General features: G+C 34.3%; 2 protein-coding genes across 2 annotated transcripts; one reads left to right on the top strand and one right to left on the bottom strand.

Moving 5' to 3' along the window:
* Positions 1 to 5928: 5928 nt before the first annotated feature.
* Positions 5929 to 16814, bottom strand: LOC129808706 (protein wntless). Its single transcript, XM_055858490.1, has 3 exons — positions 16287 to 16814; positions 15719 to 16205; positions 5929 to 7131 (listed from the first exon to the last, which is right to left on the bottom strand). The coding sequence occupies exons 1-3, from the start codon at positions 16546 to 16548 to the stop codon at positions 6096 to 6098; spliced, it is 1785 nt and encodes a 594-aa protein (XP_055714465.1). The 5' UTR covers positions 16549 to 16814; the 3' UTR covers positions 5929 to 6095.
* LOC129808707 (uncharacterized) lies at positions 8271 to 9694 on the top strand. The gene is made up of 2 exons (XM_055858491.1): positions 8271 to 8677; positions 8738 to 9694. Exons 1-2 carry the CDS (start codon positions 8504 to 8506, stop codon positions 9071 to 9073), a joined length of 510 nt encoding a protein of 169 aa, XP_055714466.1. The 5' UTR covers positions 8271 to 8503; the 3' UTR covers positions 9074 to 9694.
* Positions 16815 to 19648: the final 2834 nt, after the last annotated feature.

A 19648-nucleotide genomic window follows, 5' to 3' on the forward strand; every position in this document is an offset into this window, starting at 1 on the left:
TAATCCACACCTCTCGTTTGTATAATTTAATTATTATTTATTTATATTTTTATATTTATAATTGTATATATTTTTACTTATTTAATTTAATTTAAATACGCCAAACGGCTGAACCAGCCTGGCCTTTGTCTCTTGTTGACATCTCCCAAAAAAAAAACAATGTACCCTACATTTGTTAATATGGCTTATACAACCAGTGAAGGAGTTTTTCCATCGTTTTACTCTGGAGGTTGGTAATCGACGCTAAGACGGCGATGGACGCATGGGGGGTGGATGATGTCTCAAGATGAAAATAAATACAATACAATACAATACAATATCTCACTATTTAGGTCTTTTCGTCACAGAATATTTGTCACACAACACTCCAAAGGCCTAAGCAAACTTCTGAACCACAAAATTTCATTTTCCCAAAAAAATGTTTATCAATTTTTCTGCAAAACACTGCTTAATTTTCAACTTAGGAGCTTTTCCTCCCATTTTCCACTATTACAGTAATTGAGAAAACACGCGAAAACTATCACCACTTTGCGAATTAACTGCACTGTGAAACTGTGAATTATTATTATTTTGTCTGCCATTTGACAATTCTGAGCGACACTGGAACTGGACTGGAAGACACTGGAAATTGCTTATTTTGCCGCATGCAAAATGGCAAACTTTTGCATCCTTTTGCATCTTTTTGCAAAACAAAGTTGATTGAATTCGACATGACCAAAAAATCGATTAAAATTAATCGATTTTTGCAAAAAAGTCGATTGGAGCCAGGGTTACTACCCTTTTTGGTTAATTACATGGAGTGGGTGTTCTCCTTTTGCAAATTATTTTTTTCAGAGTAGGCTTAATCTGAACTGTTTTATGTTTAGACAGTTCGTGTTTTTAAGCGCAATCTAAACCGTTTTGTGATTGGTCTGTACGTGTTATTTTACAAACAACTAAGCTCGTTCATGCAGAGGTAGTTGTGATTTGATATATAATATTAACCTTTTTCTTTATACTTAAAGGTGTGCGCGTTTTCAAAAACCGATCTGTGAAAATATAAGCTTAAGGGTTCTGTGTCTAAAACTAACCGGAAAAGTTTATATAATGAATTCTGTAAAGCTTTTAAAATTAAGTCTTAATGGCTCCGGCACACCTTTTAGATCAGGAAAATTTCATGAACTCGAAATTCGAATCCCTTTCTTTCTCACATGTTTTGCATATGACTATCTCATTCTTTAGCATACCAAATTCGATTGAGCTAAATTGAATTTGGAGTGATGTTTAAAAAAAGAAGAAGAGTACGAGAGAATGAGATAGACATATGCAAAGCGTGTGAGAAAGAAAGGGAGTCGAATTTCGACTTCGTGAAATTTTCCTGATTTAAAAGGTGTGCCGGAGATATAAGTTTCTAAAATCAGTCTAGAAGGTTTCTTGATTTGATTTTGTAAAATTTTTATAAACAATCATACAATATCTAAAATCAATCGCAAATGTACTGGAACTCAGGCAACACTTATAGATAGCTTTAAGTATTACTTTCTTATATCAGGGAAAGAGTTTGATCATAAAAATGTCATAAAATGTAAAATATCATATGTCACATTTTACAAAGGAAGTGAAAAATTAAAAGAGCACATTTCTAAAATTTCAAATACTGAAATAAGATTGGTTTTTATTAAACGTAGAATTCAACTACTTCAAAATTAACAGACATTGTTTAATTTCTTTTTAAATCGTATTCAATTCGTCGTCTGGTTTTTTTTTTCATATTTATCTATTATTGGTTCAAAATGCAAGGATACTAAATTTATTTTAAATAAATCCACATTCTTAATCTAGAAAGCAAGTTGTGAGATAATCGCGCTTTAAGTTTCCTTAAAGCTATCTTGCCATACTGCGAGTTCGATTTATTACAGCTGTCATTTTGTATATATTTTTTTAAATATTGCTTTATGCAAAAATAGTGCATTTTCAAAGGGTACTTCTATTAAGCAACTCGAAAATTCTTTCTAAAAAATAAAATACGTGAAATGATTACTGGAGGCAGATCTTAATAAAAAGTAAATTTCCAATAGATAAAAGTTTTTATGTCAAAGTTCTACAAAACACTCCTATTTGGCTAAAAAATAAAATAAATAAATGCATATTTTCCTTGCATATTTTCCTTTGCATATTTTCCTTGCATTTTTATGTCGCATATTTCGCAATTTTTTTTTGCATATTTTGGCCAGCTCTAATTATCACATTTTTTATATTTATTAGTCATCTTGCAACAAAATTAGGCAAGAAGAATTCCTCAAAAATAATAAAAATTCCTAAAAACATTAAAAAGTAAATGCAACATCAGCCACTTTTTTTAATGTTGCCAGATTCGAATGCAAAAACGACCAGAGGAACCACTACTAAAGGAAAAAGTCGTTTTTGCATTCAAATCTGGCAACACTAGAAAAAGTGGCTGATGTTGCATTTATTTTTTAATGTTTTTATGAATTTTGATTATTCTTTAGGTATTCTTCTTGCCTAACTATGTTGAGAGAGAGCTAATAAAGTTAAAAAATATGATAATTGTGATAAATTTGTGAAATTTGCAGGTTTTTTCGAGACCAAAAGAAAATGGGTTAACGAACACTGATAGAAAATTGGAAAATTTTAATCTTTCTTGTAACTTTTTTATTCTCTTCTTCCTTTACAAAGAAAAAGAAACTATTCTAGAATCCTTACAGTGCAAAGGATGTGAAATTTTTACAATTCTTGAAGGACAAAAAGGAATTTCTTTCTAGTCAATGACACTTCTGGTCATATAATGGAATTAGTTTCTGTATCCGGAAGGCTTCCTAACAGTACACGGATTCTCTGGGAGGCTACCTAGAACTTCTAGGGCCTCTTCCCAAGAAGATAGAGTATCAGGATGTCTAAAAAAAAAAGCCACCAAGAGCCCCAAAACAGATGACAAATACGGTCTGCAGGGCAATTTTCGAGGGCAGATTTCACACTAAAAAAAAACACAAGAAAAAGCAGTAAAATTCACAGAATTTTCCCACAAATCACTTCACTGACCACTTCTTTAATAATTTTTGATGAATTAACTACGGGAATTTGCTTACTTCCGTGCAAAATGACGTGAAAACATTAAGAGAAATGTCCCAAAGGGCATTGTCCGCCATTTTCCATTTGACAACTGAACCGTCTTGGTGCATTTCTTCGAGCAAAGCAGGCACTTTTTCAAGGCAATTTTTAGAAGATTTTCCACGGATAATTTAGAAAAGAAATAGTCAGAAGTGCTTCCAAAACTCTCCAATTTTCTTTTCTGATTCATAAATCACCGATTTTCCACGTCATTTTCATAATTTTCCACGAATTCTAAAATGTTGCAAAAGTCGCTGGGTGACCCATATTTAGCCCATTTTTACTATCAAATCACGCCTTTTAACCAATTCTATGTCACTAAACTAATTCTAAAAACTATTTTCTTTATGTTTACACCAATTTTTAGTGAAATTTCATTAATTGAACTTCACAAATTGGCTTTAAAAATTAATCTCGGTGACGTTTTTTTTCAAATCCTGGCGACTACCACTACAAAATGAAGAAAGGATAATTAAAAGAGATTAAATCGCGATGAGCCACCACGAAAATTCCGATACTCGCGGGAGAATTATCGTTACCCATTGGAGAGCTGCATCCCTGCGCAAACCCACTGCACTCACCAAAAGGCAACGATAGACTGACTGATAGAAAAGGACGTGCGCACAGCTCCCCTCAAGACGTCAACACCTTAAGTGACGGCATCTATCCCAGCGAGCACAGATACGATGATGGCTCAAGTATTAATTATGCTACTCTAATGGGAACTTTAATAAATTTCATCGAATCTGTTATGCATTGTTCTACATACGGCCATTCCTGACGTGTTGCCGTCCCCTGGCAACGGTATTGGCACATTACGTTAAATTAAATTTAGTTTATTCGACTTTGAGTGCTACAAAAATTAACAGTCGAGAAACTCATAATTCAAGCAAAGAACAATGCAGACCAGTCGCAAAATTCACGACTGAAGTGAACAATGATGCCAGTTATTGCCTCTGTATCCAGCAAAACTGATTTTCCGCATCATTTTCCAGCTTTACCAGTGATTCCGGTTATTGCAACCGATTTTCCGCATCACTTGTCCAGCACACAAAATCCGTGTACTGTCCAGGCCTGTTGGAGCTCTTTCCCTTGTGTTGTCCGGCGCCAAAACTCTGAAAAGATATAACCTCAAATTGTTGCATGGGTTAGATATCTTCTTTGACTAGCCCGTGTGTTACCAGGCTGACCAGATCAATAATTCGATCTGTCAGAGTCCCAAAATAGAATATATTTTGACTCTGAATAAACTCTTTATTTCCGTCAATGTCCCCCTAACATCCTCAATAATTCAAGTTCGAATATTTAAGTGGCATTAAAGACAATGATAGAGTTACAAACTTCAGGAAATAATTTTCTCATGAAACTCCGCCCTGAATCCCATTTTCATGAAGTTTTATTTCTGGCAATTCCTCCTCAAGTGACCCACCGCATTACAACGGTAACAACGACGATTCTCCGAACCCTTGACTTCATTTTGTTTTCCATCTTTAGACGTCTTTGGATTCGACTTTTTCCTTATATGTTGGTTCCTCTGTCTGGAATATCCAGGTGACACTGTCAAATGTACGACACTGCTCTCTTCGATATCCGATTGACAGCTGCCAAACACTGACAGCAGTTACTGTGCCAAAGACTGACAGTATGCAGATGCAGCTTTCCCTGCGTGAATTAACGTGTTATTTTCACTTTATCAAAGCCTGTGACACGGTGATTACTTAATTGTGATGGAAAATGAAACATAAGCAACAACAGCACTCAACAGCTCTATTTGAATTTGAATATAGTCCCCTATGGAGTAGTATTATAGTCACTTGTATCTGAGAATCAAAAAAGGGCCGACAATTCAGACAGTCAGACAGATGGCCGACAGTCAGAAGTGACAATTCAGGACAAAAAGAGGATGAGAAATACAGTAGACTCTCACTCAATCGGCTCTTTATCAATCGGGCGTCAAATTTTGTTGACAATTTTCACGCTTAATTATGAAGCTAATTTGCTCAAATTCGCTGTAGTTCTTCCTATTTTATCGTGATTCTTTATAATTGAGCGCTTTTTGTGGAATTTACAGAGGCTTTGACGCTCAAATCTATCGCTAAACCGGATGACATTTTGCCCCATATTCCCGATTGAGAAAGAGTCTAATGTACAAAGCTTAACAAGGCACGACGAGGAGAATCAGAAACCGAGTGACAATTCTGAAAATGTCATTAGCCGTACTCACTATGGCGTTGTTATCTTGTAATCTCCGTAATCTGTTATCTTGTTATAATTTTTCAATTATAAAATACATTACGAGAACATAACGAGATAACAAGATAACGATATTACAAGATAACAGCGCCATAGTGAGTACGGCTATTTTGTCCTCTCGTTAGCCGGATATCAGTGAAGGGGTCTCGGTAGCTCAATGGGCAAAGTGTTGGCTTTGTGACGCAGAGGCCCTCGGTTCGATCCTTGATCGAAGCGCGTCCGGTGAATAATTGGAAAACAGTTTTTCACCGTCCTTGAAAGCTACAAACTGAACGCAAAAATATCAAGAAGGAAGTATGATAAAGGATAAGGGAGCAAAAAAAGGATTTGTGATGGAGCAAAAAAAAGAAGAATGATAAGGAGGATAAAACAGATGGAACTCGTATATGTGAATAAGAGAGCGAAATGGCTATATGGACCTGATTGAGTCTGACAGTCAAAAACATAAAAAGAAGAGAGAGAGGGATATCAGTGAGAGCTATGTCGAAATGTCGAAAAGTCCTGTGCTCTTTTTTGAAGGTTTTGAAGCATTTTTTTTCTGTTGAAAGTCTCTTATTAAAATTCACATTACATCTTGGCATAATTTATTCCGAAATACAAATTGAAAAATTAATTAATAATACTATTGTTAAGTCTTTGTTTTTTTTTTTTTTTTGGAGAGACATCGCAATTATTCACTGGACACAAACAACAACAACAAAAAAGAATGAGCAATATTGGTGTTATTTGTTGATTCATTCGAAGGCTGATTTGCGCGAAAATGAGGTTAAGGATGAAATTTCACTGGGATTTGATTCAGCTGGAAAATTGCTAAATTCAATTTCTTCTGTTGACATATTTGACGGTGGTGGTACAATTTGTTGATGCTTTTTGTGACTTGGTGCATAGAGTGCTAGAAGTGCTACAACATAGATATTCCACATGCCATAGACACCGGTCAAAAAAGCCGAATTCATCTCAATACTCGTTGTTTCATTCCACTTTAGTTGTTGCTCATCCACTTGACCCATCACAAAGCCAACAACGGTAAAGGCTGCACAAACAATTGTTGCTAGCATCAAAAATTGAAAACGATAGATAATACCATTGTATCTGTGTCGTCTAGCAGCTGACATTGTTGACATTGATGTCTTTTTAGCTCCAATATTCTTCATCACCCGATACACCATAAAACAGAGAAATACAAAGTAGATCACGGCAGATATTGTTGCAATACCAATAAAAATTGATGCAATATTGGCTGTTAGTGGTGATATCCAGACAGAATAGAAAGGATTGCGCAATTTAATGCCCCTTTCGCACATATCAAATGCAAATAGAGCAATACAACTGACACCAACTGCACTGAGATGGCGCCAGTAGTTGAAGAGGGTTGTTCGTTGATTGTCAAGTTGGATCATGAGATGTTCACCGGTGAAGATAAGCCAGAAACTCAGGAGAACAGCATAGAATATACCCTGACGGATGTCAGTTAGTAAGAGCATAAATGGCATATCCATTGACAATGTTGCCAGTTCAATTGGTAGATTTAGAAGGGTCATGGCACCACCCAAACCCATTAGCATCCACTCCAGAAGAACAGGTTTCCGTTGCAATTGATGCACTCGATGCCAGAACCATCCGAGCATCGTGCCAACAGTAACGGCAAATACAAACTTCAGACCGAGCCAGACTTTTGTGAAGCCGCCATTTTGGTAGATAGCCGTTACAGTTGCTTCGGTTATCTCTTCAATTTGGAGATTCAACTGACGTTCTGTATCCACGGGAAATCTACAATGAAAGAAAAATAGGTTAATAAATTTGGTCACTTCTTTCCGGATTAGCATACAAGAACAGATTACAGGGTGCGTAAGATGTTTCAAGTTATAAAGTGGGCCAAATCGAACTGCCAGTGACGTGTAGATACTATTACGATTCTGTTGATATTGAGCACCAGCAAATTTGCCAATTTTGGACCAAGGGAAAAGGTTTTACTATTTACAATTTATTTATTTAAATCAAAACCTATAGGGTCAGCCCCTCTTACATGGTTTCCCAAGTAGCACGACGTGGCATAACTCTAATTTGGATATCCTAACGACTGCCACAAAAAGACCCAAATAAGGTAAGTTACTCTCTAGTCGGCCGTTTAACAAGTCGGTCACTATGTGTTCCTCAAGTCGGCCGGTGGAATTATTTATTCATATTATATAATTTTGGAATAATATTCCAGGAGTTTTATAACATCATAAGGTCAATAATTGTAGAAATAACAAAAATGACCGAGAATACAAATGAAATTAGACACAAAACATTAAAAAAAATTATTAAAAGTCAGAGGATTCAAATTTACCTTAAGCAATATTGGCCATTTTTCAGCATATTTTGATGTTCTTTATAATATTCACGACATTTTTTCACAAAGAGTTATTCGATTTATTACCTGTACAGATTACTTTAGCAGTCAAATTTTGAGTCAAACCGCAAGTTGAGAACTTTAACTAACTCACTGTGCAATAAATTTATTTTCATTATTGATAAAAATATTAATTTTTTGTCTTAAATGTGAAGGTGTGAAATTTTAAAGCCATGTTCCTCAATTCGGCCGGCTAATACTATTAGTTCATCTATTCTCTGCCAGACGGCGATTTAAACATTTATTTGCCATTGAGTGTTTTGCGCACACGGAATCTCCAAGTGAGTATATTTCTCTTAATTTTTATTATTAAAATACTTGATGTGCACAATAAAAAGAGAGTATACTTGCAGAATTGCCTACTATTCTTTAATATTCTGCAGAATTTCAAACATCTGTGTGCTTTTCTGAAGAAAATAGGTGAAAGTATAGTACATAACCTCAATTTCTGTCTATTGTAGGATGCCCGGAAGACGAAAGATAATGAACTATGAGCACACCAGACTAAAAAATGCTTTGGAAGCAATCCGAAATGGTACTAAGTCTATTAGAAGTGCGTCTAAAGCATTCAAAGTTCCTAGAGCAACATTGAAAGATAAGCTTTCCTGCAAATCCCCAGAGGAAAGATGGGCTGGAGGGAAAACTTATTTTACGAAAGAAGAGGAAGATGATATTGTGAAGTGGGTTTTGAACTGTGCTGAAGCAGGGCAACCAGTTACCAAAAACCATCTACTCGAGACCGCAGAAATGCTTTGCAACGCAGCAAAAAAAGAAACGCCATTCAAAAATAACAGACCTGGAAGAACTTGGTACAGGTCCTTCATGCGAAGGCACCCTATTCTGTCTGAGAGGATTTCCCAAAATCTATCTACTGCGAGAGCAGAAATCACGAAGGAAGATATCAGGATGTGGTTTTCGAAGGTAAGTGATTTTGTTAATTGACTTTAATATCGGTAGTAAAATGCTCATGTTTTATTTCAGGTGGAAGATTTTCTCATTAAAAAGGATTTAATTAATATAGATCCATCGCGGATTTTCAACTGTGATGAAACTGCCATGGCCCTATGCCCTAAAGGCGGAAATGTATTGGCAGAAGTTTCCCCAAATGATGCCATGACTGAAGAGACTGTAGAGGAAATTATCACGAGTGATATTGAAAATGATTTTCTTCAAAATGAGAGCCCTGAGCTTGCATCATCAACGAATGCTTCCGATATGTTCTCGGTACGTTCCATTGAAGAGGATTTGCCACCAAAAATACTGGAGCAGTTCCTGTCAGACGAGAACTATGGTGTTTTCAGGGGGCCAATCGAGTAAGTATCAGGAACTATTCCGTTTGTGGAAAAAAATTAAAAAACCTGAACCTTCACAGAATGCTGCGATCTTATCGCCTTCACCAACTTCGTCCAATTCCGTGGATTTTCCAATTTTCTCGCATTCACCAGCTCAGCCAGCTCAGTCCACACCCTCCACTCCATTAGCCGGATATCTTGAATGGCCGAAGAAAAAAATTGTTGACAGGAAAAAATGTAAGAGAGCTGAAGGACCACTATCCCTAACAAACGGAGAGTGAATTGAAAAAGAAAAGCAAAAAATAAGAGAAAGGGAGGAAAAAGAGAGAGAGAAGGAGGCGAAGAAAATGGAGCGGCTCCGTAAAAGAGCAATAAAAGAAGAAGAAAATCAAAAATGCTCAAAACGACTGAAAAAATTAAAAGGTGCTAAATAAAAGAATAAAAAGATTTTTTCCCTTACAAGTTTTTGTTTTCTTAAAATTACTATTCTTTAAAGGTTTTCTTTCTTTCTTTCTCAATATCCTTTTCTAGTCCGTAAAAACGTTACGGGCTTTTAAAATTTGAAAAATGGGTGGCCGACTAGAGGAACCCCAGGTGGCCGAGTAGAGAAACGCTTATATTGAAGTGGCCGAATTGAGGAACACTCTACATTATTAAAACATTTTAATTTTTTAATAATCTAAAATTATTTTATCTCCAAATAAAGTGTACAATCAGATGGACAAAGATCTATACTACAACTTAGGGTGAAAATTTGATCAAAACAGGCAAATTAAATGTCCTTTTACATAAGTTTTTCATAAAACTCATCCTTAAGTGGCCGACATACAGCCCCTTACCTTACGACTAAAGACAACTTAATAATTTTATTTGTTTAATCAATTGAGTTCCAGTGCTCTGTTGGGTCCTAGAAACTCCCCTCTTCGCAAGAAAATGAATGACTTACATTTTTCACGAAAAAAATCAAAAAATATTATTCGATTTTTGGATATTGTAAAAGTTGGTCGTAAAAGTATCCAAAAGCTGTACATTTGATGACTCCAGCGAACTCCAAATTTAAAATTTAAAAGAACAGTCGCGATCGTAGCGGCGATTAGTCAAAATTTAGCCTCTTTTCATTTTTCAATAGAGGGAGACGCTATGGATAGAGTTTTTGTCGTCGCTGAGGAAACCCAGCTATACTGTCCCAGTCTGGGTTGAAATAGAAGCTAAACGTAATCTTTTTCATTCTATAATTTTATGATTCTTATAATAGCCACGAAACGTTAAGAAATAAAGAAAGAAAAATAAAATTCGGAGAAATGAAGAAATTAATGTAAATTTTCAAAATTATGTAATTTTAAATCTCTTAACGACAATTTGAATTAATATTGTTCAATTTTATTATAATAAAAACTATTGAATATTATGAAGCCAAATTTATACCAGCCCAAAATTATAAATACAAAAAATTCTTGAGCGCTGCTTTGAAGAATTAGTAAACCAAGAAATTATTGAGAATTATCGATATTTTATTTGATATTTCAAGTAATGTTCAGGAGCTTGCTTGAGGCTTTGTAACTCCGCAACAACCTCTGGAACTCTAAACCCGGGAAATCTTGATTTAAACTTGAAAACTAATGGAAATAAGAAAATTTTTAGAAGTTAGAGCCTGTGTCACTGTCACTTTAATTGGTTTAATGGTGGACTTAAAATGGTTTGAAATAAATTATCATGTTTTAAGCATTTTATTTTAATTTTGCTGTGCTATCACATTAGATTTTATTCACGTTTTTATTTTAAATTGAATTAAGAATTAAAACTTCTAAAACTACTTGAAATTTATCAGAGCTCAGAAGTATTTTGAGGGAAATTTGGTCAATTCAAATGGTGCTCGGGAATTTTGCGTATTTGAATGACTCTGGAAATATGTGTATCAAATAGTCAACCCATTCAGTCAATGTACTAGTTGAAATAGAATTTTCATATTTTAGAAATAACTCCCTATAAAATAATAGATAATTTTTTTTTTGAAAAGAAACTTTTTTTTTATCTATTATGGACGCACGGGAACCCTCTATTAAACTTTGACGGTCACTGAATTTAAATACTTTACATTCATTCATTAAAAACTCCATTGATTTGGATAGAACAACTATCTAAGAAAACAAATTGGCAAGCAGAATTCAAATCCGGAAAGACGATGAAGACTAATTTTGACAAATTCGACGGGATGTAAAATTTTCCATCCTCCATTTTGAGCAAAAACTTTGCATGACTTCACGCAGTCAGAAAAGAACAATAAAATGCATTTCCACCCCTGTGGGATTATGTTTTTCTTTTTCAAGTAAATATTGGACTAAATTAACTAAAACTCTATTAACGAGGTTCTCTAGAATATAATTTTTGCCAGAAATACAGTAGAGTCTCGCTATAGGCCATCGCTCTATAGTCCACAATTTATCGACCGTTGATTTCAAATCACTGAGGTTATGTTTTTTAGTACGCGACATGTAATGTTGTCATAATTATTTTAATATTTTTGGCAAACTTTATTAAGTAGTTGTGATAATTGTGATCGATAATGAAGAGAGCAAGGACAAGTACCACAATCGCAAAGAAAGTGGAAGCCGTCGAGCAATTTCAATACTAAAAGTCGTTGATAATTTTAAAAAATTACATGGACTATAGTGCGACCCAAGTGTCAAATTTGAAACCAAATATGGACTATAGCGAGACTCTACTGTAAATCATTCAAAATGTCTAAATTTGCGTATAATGAACGTGGCTATGGTAAGAATGGATTAAAAAGCCTCTTATAAATTAATTAATAACTTATAACTAATTATTTATTATTAATTAAATTATTAACTTGTAAATTAATTAGTAACTTATATTGCACTTTGATTTTGAACTGACTTTGCTTTCAATAAATGGAATACTCATCACTTTGGCAAACCGTAACTATTTATCTAAAATTTTCTAAAGTTCTCATTTTATCATTTTTTGAGGATTGTCGGTAATTTAAATATTTTCAACTTTGTCCTAATCCCAGCGAGCACCAAATGCTAAGCTTTTTCAAATCAGCTGAAAACATATATTTTTTCAGCTGAGCTCTGCTGACCTCGAAGTTACACTAGCGATCCCAGCGGCAATTAGTCAAAGTTATTCTTTTTCCCCAATCGAGTGAGAGACTTTAATGCACTTGGTTTTTGTCTTTGCTGAGTTAGAGTAGAAGCTAAGGTTAACCTTTTTCCATTATTACAATTTTATGATTCTTACAATAACCACATTTGACATTAAAAAATAAAGCAAAAAATTTAAAATTCACAAAAATTTAAAAAAATCATATTTATAATATATTTTGAATAATATGTATTCTTAAACCTTTTCCGACCAATAAATTTATTTTTTTTTTTTTTGTCTAATTTTATCAAAAAATATTGTGAATTCATTTATAAAAAAATATACTACACCTAAATTAAAATTGCATTGCCAAGAATTCTTGTCCGCTGTGATTTTAGAAAATTAATAACCCAAGAAATTCTTAGGAATTCTCAAGATATTTTGATATTTAATGAATTCTAAATTCGAGAAATATTGAAAAAACTTCGGAACCTCATGGAAATACTAAGAAGATCAAGAACATATAGAATTTAGAGCCTCTATAAATTTTATTTAATGGTATACACAGTCTACTCAAAATTATTTGAAATGATTTCTAACAAATTAGCATATTTTCCTGACTTTTAAGGTATTTAAAAACTCTCTTCTACAAAATTTAAATGCATATCATTTTAATTTAAAAAATGAATCATCAAATTGAATAAATTTTTCATTTAAAAAAGAATACGTACAGTATTAAAAAAACGATAATTGTTGGTTTGTTATTTTACCACGATAATAAAAGTAGTTTTTTGCGTAAAAATGCGCTTCAGAAAATTTATAATTGAAAATTTATAAATATAAAAGTGCAGCATATACATTATGCATATGCATCGTGCACGGATCATACATTTATTTCACTTGTAAAATATAAAACATTTTATAACATAAAAAAATATATATTTTCCGCATTTGCCGCAACAAACAAAAACGCTTTTATGTAAATTTTTCAACTTAAATTGTGATAAAACAATTATATTTTATTTTGTAGTATCCATAGAAATTTTTTTGTAGTATTTTTAAAAGGCATTATTGAACTCATTAACTCTTTCCGGACCGCAGCATATGCTGCAAGCCAATTTCACTTTTTTTTTTAAATCAAAAATATCTTTGCTCAGAAATTAATTGAGGTCCTACAAAAAAATATTTTACATTTAGACATCCTTATAGTTTGTAATCATTCACAAGAATCGGATTTTTATCAGTTCTGAATAATTAAAAACAAAACATTGTTTTCTAAAGAGTATTCATATGCTGCTTTGTGTACTCAGAGTCCCAAAAGAGGCGAAAGAGTTAAGTGGGGGAGTCACAACTTTTAAATGGATTTTTTTAAATGCATCTGCAACTTTATTTACCATAAAAAAGTTAAAAAAAAAAAGTAGAAAAATCCTGTTTCAAGATCAATTACAATAGTTGTGACCGACTGTGAGCATAATACATCAATGGCTGTTCCAGGAAAGATACCAATATTTAATTGCGAAAATTGAGGAAAATATGCTTTTTTACAAAAGAAAAAACATATTTTTCATAAATAATGAATCATTTTATAAACCCCGACTGAGTATTTCCTCAGAAAAAAATAATTTTTCTCAAGAAAATAATGACGAAATTCAGTAAAAAATGCAACATTTTTGGTCGGGAGTATGTTTAATACTCTTATTTCACCATTCTCTATAGACAGCATACCGCAGCATAATTCCTATAATAATATAAGTAATAAAAATCGTGATTATAATATCCCCCAAGTTGATAAATAATTTCAGAGGAAATTCCAAGTCTATTTTGACATTTTGAGAGAAAAAGAAAAAAAATGAAAGAGAAAATTTGCTGCTAAGTGCTTCCTGGCGCCATCTAGCGGCAGTGTTTAGTTCTGCCATCATCCACTGCGAGCGCTAAACAGTGCCATTTTCATGTATTTGCTTAGCACTTTTTATTCGAGAGCTGCTGATTGGCCAGCAGAGCGATTCAGCAAAAAAATGCTGAAAATCCTATTTTATTCTGCTAACTGTGCTCGCTGGGTACTGTATTCAATTATTATACAATTAACTAATCTTTGTAAACATCTCTGTTCTGAATGGATTGACTGCTTGGTCACCCAGGGATATTTTATACATTTTCTTCCAACACTTTATAAAATTTTAAATTATCAGCACTACAATTAAACGAAAATTAATCAATAGGTCCTATCAGCAAAGATATCCAAAGCCTGTCGTTGATTTATCCACTTTAATTGGGGGTTTTTGACAAGATATTTACGCTATAACAACGTTTCTAATCATTTCTCGAGAAATTTTAAAAGATTTTCCATGAAATGTATTAATAGATAATATTACTAATATCCTTGTGGTATAATAAAGCCACTTTAATAAAATAAAGTACGTAAAATATCTTCTAAATACACATTCCGTTATTTATATTCGGAAAAAACAAAATTTGAAATTCAAATCTTCGGAGCATTTTTGTGTTGCGCTTGAAGTCCACCAGAGGCGCATAGAGCGGATGGTAAAAATTTGACAGTTCAATATGGGAATTTCCATCCGGAATTCCCATCCGGAATGGAAAATCTCATGGGAATTCCCGTGGGAATTCCGTCTGTTTACACGGTAACTGTGCTCGCTGGGATGAAAAACTCTATCGGTTTAGTAGAATCGGAGCTATATTTTTTTAACTCCAAAAAACAAGGTGAAACGATTTTATTTGTGTGCCAAACTACAATAAAATAAGTATTTTTATAAATTAATAAACCTAGAAAAAATTGCACAATCTACAATATTACAGTAATTACTTTTTTTTAATCAAATGCAATATCTGCGAAAAAAAATTAATGGTCTGAGCAAATATGTTTAGAGTCCCGTGATGGCGTCATTTTATGCCACGTGGGGAATGCATGAAAAAATCTGAAAAATTCTCATGAATCAGTATTGATTTCAAAGAAAATTCATCAAAAATCCCTTAATATGATTTTTTTTGTAAATTGAGAATATTCTTTTATTTTAGGAAATAAAGATACGCTTCAAGATTTATTTAAATGAAATATTTTAAAAATAATAAATTTTATAATCGGACCGTATTTTATTGTTAATTTACGCAATTCTCTATCGGTAACAATGTGTCGCATAATTATTTATAATCATAATCGACATTAAAAATCGGATTAAACATGTTAATAAATAGATGCAATTTCATAGAATTGATGAGGGGAAAAGTGTTGGAGAAAAAGAAAGAGAAAACGTGAGAATAAAAGTGGGACGTTCGTGTGGCGCCATCTATCGATAGTCAAAAGGTGCCATCTCTTTTTGATGTTTGGAACTTTTAGCCAAATCGCTTGAGTCGTGAGGTGGTCGTCAGCGTATCCAAAATTGAGCCGCTACGACCCGAAATTGGTCGTCACATTTTTCCCAATTGTAATGTCGTACGACCACTTTCTGACATAGTTTTTGTACTACATCACGTACTACAGACGACCAAAATTGTATTACATTACGACTCATCTGTGCTACTTGGGCAGACTGAAAATATAATTTACCTGATATTGAGCAAATAGTAGTCATGATGGAGTGAACCGAGCTCAAACAGAGCCACTGGATCACATTTTAGAATGTGATAGGCTTCAGTTTGACACTCCAGGTGCCTCTGTTCCAGCGAAATGGCCAATTTCTCCCATTTTGGCTGATGCTTATTGGCAAAAGCCAGCCTGGCGTCCAGAGTGATGGGAATGGCCTGAGGCAGGACAGTAGCATCTTCTGTCAACTTAATATCCAGCTGCAGCATCCCAATGAGACTCTGCTGCCATCGACTGAAGTCCAGGATGTGACCATCGCGTGGCAGTGGCATCTGGAAGGCCATAACAGCTCTGGGATTGCTCCTTACATTAACACTGTCCTCAATTGACGTCTGTGCCGTACAGGAGCCCTCTCCGCGAGTCCAGAACCACTTTGTGCTGTCATTGAAGCTGTTTCCATTGTCCTGGCACACTGTCGGCAAAATTGTCTGGACAGAACTTGGCACAGGAGCTGTACACAGACCAAACAAAAAGGATATTCACTCTCCAGAGACTATTTTTATCTTTTTTTTTTCTTCCTGACTCCTCTTACCGCCTAAGCCGCCGATGAGAAAACAAATAATTTGACATATCAGAAGACCACAAACAATTACCAACAATTTTCTTCCACTCAAATTCTCAATAACAGCTCCAGACATTGTTTTTTTTTTGGCACAGAGAACAACAAAAGAAATGGCCGGAGACGGTGTCGCGGAAAGAAACCGAAAGATCTTTTTAATTTGTTTACACGACGCCGAACATTTGACCACAAACCCAATGGAGACACCACATGGAAAATCCAATGGAAGTTCCATGGAAAGGGCAGAAGCTTCCGTAACCGCAGGGAACGATTTTGTTAATGGGATAGTCGAGAACCCAATAAAAAATGCATCAGAAGGAAATTTCTTCTATGGTTCCAAAGGAATTTTCCACCAAAAGTCACCAAGATGGCTCAGAGTGATTTTTACAAATAGGAAATCTTTGAAAAATCGTGGAAATAGAGAGGATTTTTCCGAATTATTAAACAGCTGACTGCCGATTTATACCGCCTAATAATTACAGTAGACTCTTCGATATCCGGCTGAATGGGGGACAAAATGACATTTAGGTTTTTTGAATGATCAACGGTTTTTCTATTTTGTACAGTGTGAATTTATTTTCTGTCTGACAAAGAAAAAGAGAATTTTCTTCAAGGTGTGCTTATGTTTCATTTTTTTTATCACAATTATGTATTAAAAACTTCGATACAGTAATTGTTAGTAATTGATAGTAATTGTTTGCCCATTGGGGCTAACTCTACCCTATAATATGAGACAGAAAATATAAAATTAAGAAAATTAAAAAAGAGAAAAATTAGTTAATAAGAAAATAATTTCTTTTATTTATTTTGTCAAAATGTAAACAAATTGATTTTGAATGCGACTGACACAAAAGCTGTGCATCGACGTGTTACGCACCAGAGATTTGAGCGGAAAACTCCAGGAAACTCTATACGGCTTTTTAGCGGAAAACTCCACGGACATGGCAGAAAAGACTGCTGACAATCCAGTGCAATTGCTACGGCCGTTGGCTATAGGGCTGTAGGAAATATCTTTGGAAATTACAGTGCCCGCTTTGTAATCCGGATGATTGGGAGACAATATGACAGATGTCCGCTTCGTAATCCGGTTGGATTTTTTGAATTTGTTCAACGTCTCGAAAATATAATACAAGGTTTTTTTTGTAGAATTAGAATAAAAGTTTTAAAGAAGATTAAAAAGACATAATTAGAGAATTCTATGTTATCATAACTTCATTTATTAAACAAAAACATCACAGGATAATTAATTTTCATTGCTGAACACGCATGCATACATAACCTCAAAAGTATTTTAAATGTAACCGTCGATAACTCGTCCGGATTACGGCGATCCGGATTAGAGAGCGGGCACTGTACCAGAAAATTCTGTTGATTTTTTTTCTGAGGTTGACGGACACGTCCATATGGTTTCCTCTGCTGTCAGAGATATTGGGGAAATTTATCCCAGTTTTGCTACAGGGTCTTTCTTTCTGTCCCCCCTATAAAGAAAAATATCCGCGCCATCCACTGGAAAATTCTTCTTGAGAAAAATTAACATTCACTTTTTTTCCTCATAACTTTAACACTTTTTAGGTGTAAAAATATATTAACATTTTTAATGTTAATTTTACACCTTTTTGAGGGTTAGAATTAACATGAAAAAGGGTAACTTTAAACTCTGATAAACCTAAAAAGGGTAGGGGAGACTGGGGTAAAAAGTCACTAAACGGATATTTTATTTTTTTACAAGCTACCCGAGCACCAAAGAAATTTCTAATTAATGCAGTTTTATAGGAAATTTAATGCTCTACAACTTTGTGAAAGTCATTTCTTTCTATTTTTTAAGGAAATACATTTATCGAGCCGTTTTCTAAAAGGTAATTTTGTGACCATTCTCAAAATTGCTGGGGCAAATAGTATCAGGCATGGGGCAAAATTATTACATTTTGATTCGCTTTATTACGAGCTCCCGTAAATTTAATAAATACCTGGATGACATATTTTCATAGGAAATTTATTCCTCTACACCTTTAAAGAACAGCAATATCTTTATCTGATCGAGAAAAGAGTTTTTCAAGTGATTTTCCCAAGGCTATTTTTGGCAAGGAAATTCTATTCAACCATTCTAAAAATGCGAAAATGGCGAATTGAGCGAGATGCACTTGACGAAATCTGCCGAAGATTGTCGAGTAAATGTCATTTAAGTGCAGAATAAAAACAAAACAGAAAATAATGGAAAGAAGTGTTTTGTGTTATTTTTAAACTATATCTTATGTTCAGTAAAACTTAGCAGAATTTTTATCCTCCAGAATGTACATTGGGCTGTGCGTATCATTTTTTTTCGGATCTTTATTACCATCACTGTCTTTGGCCCTTGAATTCAATTACTTGAACTTCTTGCCTTGTAAACCTTCCTTCTGGTGAATCACAATGCACCCTGATAATACACAGTTTCCCGGACAATGCGGTTCTTCAAGAGCTTTAAGGTTGTTTATTAGAGCAGTTTGAGCATGATGTGGACACTGTGGAAACTTCTTGTTCTTCCGGAAAACCTATGTGGATTCATAAAAAAAAATCTAGCCACTAGTTTAGCTTCCCACCTGCAAACTAAAAAGGAACGATCGAAGCAAGGAAGCACATCATCATTACAAAAGAAAGAACAGCCGCGGAAAAATTTTCGTGAAAGTAAAACCTTCCGGTGGAGCTGTAAATTGACACTCTCACCTCTACTTACATGTAAATCTCAGGAGCATCTCAAAGTCCAGGCTTTATTAGCATGATTTCTGGTTGGCATGGGAAAATTTTGATTTTGGCATACGTCTTGCCAGGAACCGTTGATGAAGCTATATGAGAAATAGTGCCAAGTGGGATTGTAGATTGTGCTCTGGGGACAGTTCGTGGACTTCTATCAATCATTTTGCTCCGAACTAAGGACACATCAATAGAGAAAAAGGCACGCTATTGTCGGTACGTCTTTTTCTAAATAAATAGAATAAGCAACTTTCAGACTTTTAGAAATTTGGTGAAATAAAAAAACCATACACAAGACACTGCAAATCGTTTGACATATGAAAAATAAACAAGCGACGACATATGGCAATGACGTTTCTTTTCGCCGTAAGGCATCATAAATTACTTCGGTTTTTGTTACTTTCTGCCCCATACCTTTTGATACTTTTTACCCCAAGTGGTCATTTTTAATAAAAGGATTTCTGGAGAAAAGAATCCTTGGAAAATGCGAAAACGGATAGTGGCTTCGTATACAAAGAATCCAAATCATTTTGGAAATACTCACTAGAGCATCAATTTTGGGAAATAAATAGGTAAAAATTGATATCTGCTGTAAGGAAAATATT

Source organism: Phlebotomus papatasi, chromosome 5 (assembly GCF_024763615.1).
Source record: "Phlebotomus papatasi isolate M1 chromosome 5, Ppap_2.1, whole genome shotgun sequence".
NCBI classification, from domain to species: domain Eukaryota; kingdom Metazoa; phylum Arthropoda; class Insecta; order Diptera; family Psychodidae; genus Phlebotomus; species Phlebotomus papatasi.

Excerpts from the sequence above, each read along its gene's own strand:
- LOC129808706 (XM_055858490.1), bottom strand. The coding sequence starts at position 16,548 with ATGGAACTTCCATTGGATTTTCCATGTGGTGTCTCCATTGGGTTTGTG. Across the intron at positions 16,206-16,286 it reads TCTCATCGGCGGCTTAGGCG|CTCCTGTGCCAAGTTCTGTC; the intron begins GTAAGAGGAGTC and ends GTCTGTGTACAG. Across the intron at positions 7,132-15,718 it reads TACTATTTGCTCAATATCAG|ATTTCCCGTGGATACAGAAC; the intron begins GTAAATTATATT and ends CTTTCATTGTAG.
- LOC129808707 (XM_055858491.1), top strand. The coding sequence starts at position 8,504 with ATGCTTTGCAACGCAGCAAAAAAAGAAACGCCATTCAAAAATAACAGA. Across the intron at positions 8,678-8,737 it reads TCAGGATGTGGTTTTCGAAG|GTGGAAGATTTTCTCATTAA; the intron begins GTAAGTGATTTT and ends GTTTTATTTCAG.